Genomic DNA, 11,714 nt, shown 5'->3' on the forward strand with positions numbered 1-11,714 from the left:
AGATGATATGATCTGGTATCCCTGCAGTTCTGCGTTCAAAACAAAGGAAGAAGAAAAGGCCCCCCCTCAGCTGAGGAAAATGGCCGACGTTGAGATGGACATCGCGTCCACAAGAATGAATAATGGCAACGAACACGTGTAAGTCATTTCACTGGAGACAAGATGTTCCTTTTATATGAGCTAAATCGCATTTCTTACTTGGAACTCGAATCTTGTAGTTCAAGGAGTGGCAGCGTCACGTTGTAGCCAGGCTAACTAAAATACATGTCAACGGCTGGCTGACGTTTTAGCCTGCTAGCTCCTGTCGTTAGCCCACCTAGCATAAAGTTTCGCTACTTACATGTGTCACGATTTTTTTCCTTGCTGTGTAGTTGTGTTTTTCCTTCTATAGCATGTATAATTGTGACGAATATCCGTTTTTGGTAGCATGCGTACGGACAGTTAACGTTAGTTCGTATAGCTAAGCTGATGTGCTAAATTACGTAGCATGCTAACCCTGAGGTTGCTATGCCGTGAGCTTATCCGAGCTATTGGGTGAAAACCGTCTTGGCGGTCGCGCTAAGAGGGTATCGGTGAAGTTTAAGAAGTTATACAGTTAGGCTAAAGCAAGGTCTGGTGGTTTTAGTTTTCAGCCCCGTTGGGAAATATTAATCAATTCCTCGCTAAATCCAGCACGTTACGTAACCGCAATTTACCTAACGATAACTACAGAGCCAATCAGTGTTTTCAGTCATGTAACGGCTGTTTTTCTTAGTGGTTTCACAATATCCCTTACGGAAATAGTTCAAGATTTAGTACTTAATATGTACTCTGACAATATCGTCATTTAAAGTGACTGAGATAAAATTAGATTTCACCAGAGCACAGAAAGTTCTCATCTTATTTCCGATGTTAGAAGTAACCTGTGCGGCTGTTGCCATTGGTAACAGAGCCGTGGGAGAGACAACAATGGAGGGCCTCTGTACCGTCTCTGTCTCCCCTGTGTTCAGCACGTCAACAAAGATGGTTTATTGTGTTTATCTGTTGTGTTATATTAATAACTGTGAGTGGTAATCGTGGAAGCATATTTTGTAATTTGTTTGCTACTAATTAATCCCCTTAAACACATTGGCATGTGTACTGTTTTTCCCAAATTAAATGTTAAAGAAATCCAGATTACCTTCTTTATTTTTGCAATAATGTACAGTTTGTTTTAATTTTTTTCACATTGTCTTCATTTGACCAGGAAACAAGATCTGGAAAGCCAGGAAAGAAGTGGAAATGAAGACAGTGGAGACGTATCCGAGGAAGAAGAGGAGGAAGAGGTAAGGCTTGATCGCAGCTTTGTACATTAAATGTTTCTAATGTCAAGGTTTAGATAAAAAAAAAAAAAAACTTTTTTTATATGTGACTAATGAATGTTAGGTTGATTCAAACCAGTTCTTTATAACAAAGTCAGGTGTCTTGAAAATGGCTACAGTGGGAAATACCTTAATCCTGCTTTAGGTTACATTTTTTAAAAGGATGTGGAGAATGTTAAACAGAAAATCGGCACTATTGTTTTTAGTCTAAATTGCTACACTTAGACAAGTATACATTTAAGGCCATCTTTTTGAGCTCCAGGTTAGCTTAGTTTATAATGCAGGTTCCCCCGTGCCGAAGCTTAAATTCATGGTGCTTACGGGTTGCAGGATCACTGTCTGGTCACAGGACAGTTATCATGTTACTACCCCAAACAAGCACTAAAAGTCCCCAAAAAGGATCAGCAAAAAAAAAAAAAAAAAAAAAAACACAAGTTGAGTAAAAACCATACTAGTACTGCTTTTTGGTGTAATAAATGCTGAAAATCTGTTGTTGTATGCTTTTGCCTAATATAGCGAAACCTAAAAAAAAAACATTAAAACTTTAAGTTTGCATAAAGTTACAGCCTTTTTGCTTTTGTGATAATGCTTTAACCTCAGCAGAGTTCCAACCCAGTAAGGGCCTGTCTCTACTAACAGCATGTTTTGCACTGACAGCACCTGCAACCTCAATTTTGAATTCTTTCTGCAATTTTTTCTTAAAAAAAAGTGTGGGTGCATGAGAAAGTTGTTTATAAAGTTGATAGTATTCCAAAGTATGAAAGAATTTCAGCTGAGAGCGCCATGAGTGCAACAATTAAAACAACTAACAGTGAGAACTTTAAAGATGTTAAGCACTGAAAACGCAGAGCTTCCTTGGTTTCTGTAAAGAGTACAAAACTGCCACTGCAAAAGAAGCTGTTGGTGGAGACAGGCCCTTAAGTAATCGTATGTAACATGCAACACAAATTCTGCAAGCTTCTTACATTCTGCAGAAAACAGTACTGAAATGTAATTACACATAGAGTAAAGCTGATCTGTTGTCTTGTCCCAGGAGGAGGCAGTGACTAACGGTGAGAAGACAGAAGAGGGGCCAAAACACCACAGCAGCAGTGGGAAACACAAGAGGAAAAAACACAAACATCGTAGTAAGCACAAAAAACACAAGCATGCCTCTGACGAAGACAAGGAACGTAAACGTAAGCACCGTCACAAACACCGGAAACACAAACGCAAAGAGGGCTCGTCACCCTCGGCTGCTGTCCTCTTTGCCTCCTCCAGCCACAGGAAAGTGGAATCCTCTCCCTCCTCTGGAAATCCAAGTCTGGATGACCGGGCCCTTCTGGAGGACTTAGAGAAACAGAGGGCCATGATCAAAGCTGAGCTGGACAGCCAGTTGATGGAGGGAAAGGTGCAGTCAGGAATGGGTTTGATCCTTCAGGGTTATAACTCTGGATCAGAGGAAGACGGGGACGCTCGAGTCCGAAACGGAGAACAGCGTCAGAGGGGCAGCTCAGGTAAACCGATCTCTCCCCGGGGGGGAAAAAGTGGGAAATCTAGACGGGACTCAACAGAAGGCAGCAAGTCCAGCTCCAAGCGTCGCAGTCGGAGTAAATCTGCAGAAAAATCGGGACAGACCAAGGAGTCTAAGCAGGAAAAGGTGACCAAAACCACCAAGGACTCAAGTGTAAGAGACAGAGGCCGTGGCAGGAGCAGGTCGAAGGACAGAAAACGTTCACTCAGCACTGATAGGTCCAAGGAGAGAAGCAGGAAGTCCAACTCCCCCTCCAGCTGGAGAGGAGAGCAGAAAGGCAGCCGGGACAAGCGTCCTTCTCCTCAGCGGGACGAGCGACCAAATCAGGACAGAGCAGGCCGCAGGTCCAGATCGCCTGCACGGGAACGACCGGGTCGCTCAGATGCTGACCGAGACAAGCGGCCGGCTAAATCCCCATCAAAGGACGCTTCGTCTGGGAAAGAGAACCGCTCGCCTCACAGACGAGGGCCTCACAGCCCCGCAAGGAGACGCAGCACTTCCCCTCGCCACAGAGACGCTCACCAGCCCTCAGCTACTGCCTCTGATAGGACGTCAAAACAGAGCCACTCGCCATCCCGAACACGATCCCCTCAGAGGAGAGGACGCAGCCGTTCACCAGAAGTCAGAAGGAGGGATTTTGACAGACAGGACTCACCACTTAGGTAGGCACTTAATGGCATGCACATTATTTGACATCCTTCACTGCTCGATGTGTAACGTCTTTTTCACCTTGTCCATCCCTGGTGTTTTAACAGGAAACGTCCCCGGGCAGATGCAGGGCCTGGCAGAGACAGATCACGAGAGACGAGTCCCAGATCATCCTCTCGCCGCAGGATGAGTCGCTCACCTCTAAGAAGAAGGTCCCCATCACCAAGACGACGGTCCCGCTCCTCCCCCCGCAGACGCTCTCCGCTGGGGCGCAGGTAATTGCGTTTATTACTCATATCCCATTTGTCTCCGCTCATGGCACAGAATTTCTCTCCACACCATTGTCTCTTATGTAATTAAAGACACGCTGGGGCTGTCTAATTTTAGTCGAGCATTTGTCATGACTTTCTTTTTTATTTCAGGTTGACTTTCAAAGTTTGCATCTGGAACTTTTCTCTTATTTGATGCTTACTCTCACTTAAAGAGGAGGTAAACGTTACTCTTCTTTGCAGGTCAGGGGAAAGGGACAGGTACGGGAGGCTCAGACAGTACAGGCGCTCAACGTCTAGGGATCGCGAGAGGAGGAGACGACGCAGCAGAGACGAGGACAAGTTCAAGGGCAGTTTGTCAGAGGGGATGAAAGTGGACCAGGAGTCATCAGAGGAGGAAGTGTGAGTAGCTGAATGGTATTAAAAAGGTTGTAGTCACTTTGCGTGAAAGACAAGCGTTAGCAAGGGAACTCTTCTGTGTTAGCGCCCATAAAAAACAAAGTTGCACTTTCTATATTTCCTTTTTTTGTATTTGCAGGTTGGAGGACTTTGATGGTGAGGAAGTAGATGAGGAGGCTCTCATTGAACAGCGCCGCCAGCAGCGCCTTGCCATCGTCCAGGTACTCTTTTCTGTGGATCTTATTGATTTGAATACATTGTTCGGTCAACCAGGAAACAAACTCTTAAATGTTAATGACTTACAAGGTTTTTGCTGTATTTTTCCAGTATAACAATTTCCCATTCATGCTTAGAAATACAAGATCGTAAATGAAGAATCCAACATGATATCGGAGCCTAGCAGCCCTCAGAGCAGCACACGCAGCCGCTCCCCCTCTCCCGACGACATCCTGGAGCGAGTCGCCGCTGATGTAAAAGAGTACGAACGCGAGAACCTCAACACCTTCGAGGCCAGCATCAAAGCCAAGCACAACCTCATCGCACAGGAGAAAGACGGTAAATGTTCCTCAACAAAAGCTCTCGCATGTTGGCATACAAGGCCAACTGAATGAACCACAGTCAGGTGTGTGCAATGTCACGAAAATTGTGTAGACTTGTCACACTGTACAAAATTTAAAGCTTTGTCTCTAATATGTGTAGAGAATATCATTCAGAGCATTTTCCTTGATGTTAGAGTATCAGTACATAATCATTTAATCGATGGAGAGGAGATCCATTATGACTTGATCCTAATTGTAGTTCAAAAAGAGACAAAGAATAGGTCCAAGAATGTTCTCCTTTCTGCCGCTGAACAAGGTCACTTTGACCCCGCTTACAACAGGATATTGCGATCTATCATCCCTTCAGCCTCACCCTTTAAAAGGCAAAGGAAGAAAAGATTCCTCACTCAAAAGAGCAGATTTCTGGGAACATGAAGGAAACCAGGGCTTGAAAGGAAAAATGTCCAAACAGGAGAAACATTTTTTACATCTCTGATTACAGCAGGAAGGTAAAACGTACAATTTTTTTCACGCTCTGCAATTTTGTCCCATTTTCGCATTTCTGTCCTGCCCTCCAATTTATGGAGCTAGTCAAGGTCACTCCAGCAGAACTTTTTAATTGGTCATAAAACTCTGATGCATTTGCGGGCTTACTTTGTGTGAGAAATGCTGAGTTGTGTGATGCGGCCGTTTTAATTTTCTTTCTTTCTGTCATGTGTTCATTCAGTTGCTGGCTTGTAATCCAAAGCCTGGGTGTCTCTGCCACCTGCAGCATATTTTGATCTCTGCAGAGTATGTGAATCAAACACAAGTACCAGATATTCTGCTTTACAACCTGGTTGATGAATAGAAACTCACGCTGTGTTCCTGTCTTTCTTTTGTTTGTTTGTTCCAGGAGCAAACCCAAAGAAGCCTTCAGCCCCCGACATGTTTACAGAGTCTGATGACATGTTTGCTGCTGACTTTGATGTAAGAAAATCTCACTGCCTGGTTTTGTTATTGCATAACTGATCCTCTCTTTGGTACCTGTGCTGATCTCATGTGCTGATTGTTTCTGCAGAGCGCCAGGATGAGAGCAGCCGGTGTAGGAAAAGACTTTAAGGAGAACCCCAACCTCAGGGACAACTGGACTGATGCTGAGGGTTACTACCGTAAGTAGTAGCATCAGTAAAGAGCTGGTCAAAATACTTAAGACACTTTTCATATCATAAAAACATGTGGAAAAATATGTATCAAAAACGAAACGCAACAATATTAGGGTGACGTTTATAATGTCCAATTTGTCATAGTTTAGCTCAAGGAAGTTGGTTAGTATTCAAGTTTATATTTCAGCGAGGCAGTCTTTCAGTGTGCTGAGGTTTGAATAAGAGATGGATTTGTTTGAGTTGTAGATTTGGACATCATTGAAATAAAAAATGAAAACCTTGTTTTTGTATAATGTCACCTAGGCAGAGCAAACAGAATAAGTAGAGGACCGAGCTTGGAACCCTGGGGGACGCCTAGCATGTATCTGAGCCTGTTAAAATGTGATGTGTTTGTGGATTTTGTGGTGATTTAGGGGTGAACATCGGGGAGACACTGGACAAGCGTTATGATGTTTACGGTTACACTGGCCAGGGTGTGTTCAGCAACGTGATACGAGCCAGAGACACTGCCAGGGCCGGCCAGGAGGTGGCGGTCAAAATCATCCGAAACAACGAGCTCATGTGAGTCGACGCTGCTTATTGCACCATTCATCAAACTTTCATATTGGAGTCAAAGCAACATAAACCTGAATGATGGAATTAAATAGTTTGTATGATTTTTATTTTACAGGCAGAAGACCGGATTAAAAGAGTTAGAATTCCTCAAGAAGCTGAATGACGCCGATCCCGACGATAAGTTCCACTGCCTCCGTCTCTTCCGACACTTCTACCACAAGCAGCATCTTTGTCTGGTGTTTGAGCCTCTCAGGTGCTAAGAGAGAAAACACTCCTCTCCTTAATTATTCATCATCCCAGCTGCTCATTCCCCCTTGTTCCTCACTCCCTAATCACCTGTTCTCTTGTCTACAGCATGAACTTACGAGAGGTGTTGAAGAAGTACGGTAAAGATGTCGGTCTCCACATAAAGGCTGTGCGTTCCTACAGCCAGCAGCTCTTTCTGGCCCTCAAGCTGCTCAAACGCTGCAACATCCTCCATGCTGACATCAAACCTGATAATATCCTGGTACAGTTTAAACTCTCAAGTCTTTATTGAAAGAATGATAACAATAGCTCAATGTCATGTGAACTTGTTTTTCTTCAAAGGTGAACGAGTCAAAGACCATTTTGAAGCTGTGCGACTTTGGATCTGCGTCTCACGTTGCTGATAACGACATCACACCGTACCTCGTTAGCAGATTCTACAGAGCTCCGGAAATCAGTATGTTGTTTTATCTCTGAAGGTAACTTTTCCTATTAAGCAGTCAAATCAAAAGTCGTTTCTGATTACCATCTCCTTCTCCTTCAGTCATAGGAAAGCCATACGACTACGGCATCGACATGTGGTCTGTGGGCTGCACTTTATACGAGCTTTACACTGGGAAAATCCTGTTTCCTGGATCTTCCAACAACCACATGATCAAACTCGCGATGGACCTCAAGGGCAAGATGCCCAACAAGGTGAGATTGCATCACACAACCTGAGTTCTGTCAGAGACGTGGAGGCATGCAGTGTTAAGGAAGTCAAAGCTGATGTAATGTGTCTGTCTTTTTCCTTCTTAGATGATTCGCAAAGGCTTGTTCAAAGACCAGCACTTTGATCAGAACTTGAACTTCCTGTACATAGAGGTGGACAAAGTAACAGAAAGGGTAAGGTGCTTTTTTTTATTTATAGAGCAGCTTTCACTGATAAAAACATGCTGACGGGAGACTTTGAAATGCATAGATCTTAGAACTTACATTGAGATAACTCAGAAAGTGAAATTTATTTGGGCAGCATTTCAACTATAGTCCTGTTTCCACTGAGCAGTTTGGTTTAGATCAGTACAGTTTGGTGTTTCCACAGCCAACCGCGCCCCCTTGTTGTAGGGGGTGTGTAAGCTGGATGCCAACATCCGCATCAATAATATAATAGTGTGATGCCATAGCAGCACGACACAGTGTACCCTGCTTAAAAATCCAACAAAGAAGATAAACGCGACAGTAAACTAAGAGCAACGATGGGAGACATCCGGCATTTCTTCCTCTTTGGCTAAAGTGGCATGTGGCTCTTTGATACAAAGTGCAATCAAGCTTTGTTTCAAAGAAGACTGTGTGCCGCCAGGAGAAATGCTGTCGCATGTTAAGTGGTGACTCTTTCAAACAATCAACGGTCTGCAGTGTTGTAGCTCCACCTTCCGAATTCGCATTGGTTTAGTCTGGCATCCCTGCGGAAGGGTGGCAAAAAGTGGGACGGCTCATCTCTGTTATTTGGGGGTCTCTCCTGGGACTAGTCAGTACAAACACTGTTAAATGCGTGCCGTGCCGAGACGAACCGAACTGAACCGCTAGGTGGAAATGGGCCTTATTTTTGAGTCAGAGTTCGTTTCAAACATATACTGTGCAGTAGCTGTAGCTAATCCGTCTGTGTAATTTTTTTCCTACCCATTAGGAGAAAGTGACAGTGATGAGCACCATCAACCCCACCAAAGACCTGCTGGCAGACATGATCGGAGGCCAGCGCCTGCCCGAGGACCAGAGGAAGAAGGTGATGACGCTGAAGGACCTGATCGATGGTACCCTGATGCTGGACCCAGCCAAACGCATCACCATCAACCAGGCCCTGCAACACCCTTTTATCCAGGAGAAAATCTGAGACCCTGAACGCCACACACTCCCAGAGCAGACCGAGAACCAACCACTAAACCAGCTCTGAGCGGGACTTTGCAGAGACGCAGCAAACCCACAGACTTCCTCTCAGAATGTCATGGATTTTTGTTCTTCCTCAACTTTATTTTCTTTATGAAGACATAAATGTGTTTTATTGTAAATAGATCACTGAGATGGTAGCCATTCTTGAAGACACTGATATTGCGATATATCATTGTAAACTTTCCCCTCATACCCAGCGATGCAGTTATGAACTTTTTTTTTATTTAACTGGCATTGAAGTGACAGATGTTTTAAAGAAAAACTATAATTCCTGTAAATACTGTATGTCTATTGCATTAACAATCTCAAGCAGCAGACAGTGAAGTTTTGTGTAGATGCAGACGTCTGAAAACACCTTTTTTAAAACCACAACTCAGATTGTGGGGCGATGCATGCTTTTGAATGTGCACTCTGTGCGCTCGATTTCTGTGGTGCAGGCCTGTAAAATGCTCTGTATGTGCATCGGTGTCCCACGTTGCTGCAACTCCGAACTCCCTTACAAATTCTGCAGGTTTGAACTGAAGGTAAAGATGCATAGAAAATACTTCTGGAACAAGATTCTTTTTCTTTAAAGCAGGTAGTCACCATGTTCTGTTGCTGGAAATGTTCATGTTGATCACGTTTTTTGTTTTTGTACCTCTCTCCTCCAGCACTCTGGCTCAGGCCTGGCTCTTTAAGGCTCTCACATTTAAGTGCCTCCTGTTTGAGCCTCGTGTGTGAAAACACCTAACAAATGCTGGCCTCATGAAGCCACACCTTGACCCTCCTTTCCTCCAGTGTTGTATATAGTCCACAGTTAGTGTCATTTCATGTGTGATTATTTTTTTTCCATAAGTGGTTAAAAAAACGATCTTGTGATTTCAATAAAGAATAGTTGTGGAAACGCTGCTGAAAGAGCACCTTCAGTATAAGACGACTTTTTAGTAATAAAACTGTTTCCTATTTACAAAATCCCCTTTCTTCATTCTCACGTCCTTCACATCCTGTTCATGTGAGTAACTTCAAAGAAAGTTGTTGGAAAGGAAGCAAAGTCACGACATGAGTGCAGATTTAGAGTTTGATGTTAGCAGCCCGAAAGTGGCCGTCAAAGTGCACTCTGAGTGAAAATGACTGTTACTGCTGTGAGTAAAATCAGTCCATCAAGCCTCAACTGAACCCTTCATTACGGTCACTTGTGCTCAGCTTCTTAAAAGCAGCACCCTCACTTAGAAGAGACTCGCATTTTTCTCCATTTGGAAAGTTAAGCAGTGATGCAAGAGTTCTCTGAACTTGCAAAAAGTGCACCAAGAGGGCTTAAGAGATGGGCTCTGAGCTTTTAACCCTTTATATGGCACTCTTTGAGCTACCATGAAATTTAAAAAATTTGACCCTAGAGTATTATTAGTGTCCATAACAAGGTTGTTATAGTTAAACACTAATGAAATGACAAAATCAGTAGTTGAGAAAACATTTTTGTCGACTGAAATAAAAATAAAAACAGATACTTAACTAGCTTTAACTATACGGTGGGTTTTCAAAACTAACATCTTTGTTGATATGTGTCATAAAAATGTACTATTTTGTTTTTCTACCATCCACCCACTGACCAAACAGAAAAATACTGATTTTGTTTTAGGGGATGGTTGTTCATCTGCCCTCAGTTGATACATAAAAAAATAGTACGTTTTGCGTTTTTATTACATAATGTTTTTCTGACAATTTTGAATCTTGCCCCATATTACAAAAAATAAAACTAATAAAAACTAAACAAAAACCAAGCATTAAAAAAAAAACTTGAAAACCTACTTTAAAAACTAAAACCAAACTGTATTTGAATACAAAAAGGCAGAACAAATTAAAATAAAACCAAAATGAAAAAACGCAAAATTATAAGAACCATGGTACATAAGACTTAAAAAAAACAAAAAAAACTTATGTGAAACACTTTGGAAATTTTGTTGACTCCGGATGTGACCATTGCTATATTTTTAGATACAAACTGTAAGGCACATAACAGTTCATATCCAATCACATTGTGTACATTTGGTGCAGTAGGAAAAGTAACATCAAACAAACATTACACAGAACAGTGTATAGTCAATAAAGAAATAAATAAATTAAAGGGAAAAAATTTAAAATACATTTATTTATTTCAGGGTCAAGGGTCAATTAAATTAATTATTAAATCAATGCTAATGGAATCCTTATATTGGCTAAACATTACATACATAACTCTAAATTTTTCAAGTCCCCACCTGCATTTAAAGGTTTTATTAATGAGTTTAAAATGCATTATAAATCCATAAAACCTATGAAATCGACAAATGCAATAGAGCTTCTAAATCAATTACAAAATTATAATTTAATTGACCCTTGTCCCATAAAGGGTTAAAGAATCGTCGTACGTTTGAGTCGTTGTGGAAGAAAGCAACCGTTATTAGCAAGGACGCTAACACCTGCTGGCTTCCGCCTCTTAACAGACACATTACGGGTGGACTAGCTTAACTCAATGTAAGTGTTTGAACACTAACGTGATTTATTGCAAAACTTTTATGGTCAAATGGGTTTAAAGTCACCGGCCACTTCATTAGGGCCACCTTGCTAGTATTTTGGGCCCACTTTTGCCTCAAGAAATGTCGTAATTGTTCGTGGCGTAGATTCAACGTTCGTCGTCGGAGGTTCTGCTCCATATTGACATGATAGCATCATATATCTGCTGCTGTGGGGGCTAATGGAGTACAGTGTACTAATTTTCGTGTTCAAGAAACCAGGTTGAGGTTATTTGACTTGGAAGTTGCCACCAAAAGATGGATACACTGTGGTCATTAAGGAAGGGTGTATTTAGTCGTTTGGGGGCCAAAGGCAAACCCAGTCAATGGGGCCCTCCATGTCCTTGAAACTCATCTTCCTCAGAGCTAGACTGGCCTTCCCTGGGTCCACTGTCTCTTTCCGAGAATCAAGGCATGAGACAATGCTAATCTTGTACATGGTAACTTAACGCAACTAAACGCATTTCCTCAAGTTCTGTACTTTGGTTTGATTTTGAAAAAAGTGAATACATAATTTAGTCCACTTTGTCCTGGATTTGAAATCTTTTATGGTCAATTGACAGCTTATCTGTCCCACAGTGGGGAATTTACAGAGTAACAGTAACA

General features: G+C 42.4%; 1 protein-coding gene across 1 annotated transcript; it reads left to right on the forward strand.

Annotated features, from left to right (window-relative positions):
- Positions 1-9,514, forward strand: prpf4bb (pre-mRNA processing factor 4Bb). The gene is made up of 16 exons (XM_074693718.1): positions 1-138; positions 1,226-1,304; positions 2,374-3,515; positions 3,609-3,776; positions 4,014-4,172; positions 4,309-4,390; positions 4,523-4,724; positions 5,604-5,677; positions 5,769-5,859; positions 6,267-6,414; positions 6,524-6,661; positions 6,763-6,916; positions 6,997-7,111; positions 7,199-7,350; positions 7,453-7,539; positions 8,321-9,514. The coding sequence occupies exons 1-16, from the start codon at positions 8-10 to the stop codon at positions 8,522-8,524; spliced, it is 3,126 nt and encodes a 1,041-aa protein (XP_074549819.1). The 5' UTR covers positions 1-7; the 3' UTR covers positions 8,525-9,514.
- Positions 9,515-11,714: the final 2,200 nt, after the last annotated feature.

The sequence above is a fragment of the Halichoeres trimaculatus genome, unplaced genomic scaffold (assembly GCF_033239565.1).
Source record: "Halichoeres trimaculatus isolate MK-OKI-2021-1 unplaced genomic scaffold, fHalTri1.1 fHalTri1_scaffold_18, whole genome shotgun sequence".
NCBI lineage: Eukaryota > Metazoa > Chordata > Actinopteri > Labriformes > Labridae > Halichoeres > Halichoeres trimaculatus.

What these genes read in the sequence shown, in the direction of transcription:
- prpf4bb (XM_074693718.1), top strand. Translation starts at nt 8, where the DNA reads ATGATCTGGTATCCCTGCAGTTCTGCGTTCAAAACAAAGGAAGAAGAA. An exon ending in CTGGTGTTTGAGCCTCTCAG is followed by an intron (nt 6,662 to 6,762) that starts GTGCTAAGAGAG and finishes TCTTGTCTACAG; the next exon opens with CATGAACTTACGAGAGGTGT. An exon ending in CTACAGAGCTCCGGAAATCA is followed by an intron (nt 7,112 to 7,198) that starts GTATGTTGTTTT and finishes CTTCTCCTTCAG; the next exon opens with TCATAGGAAAGCCATACGAC.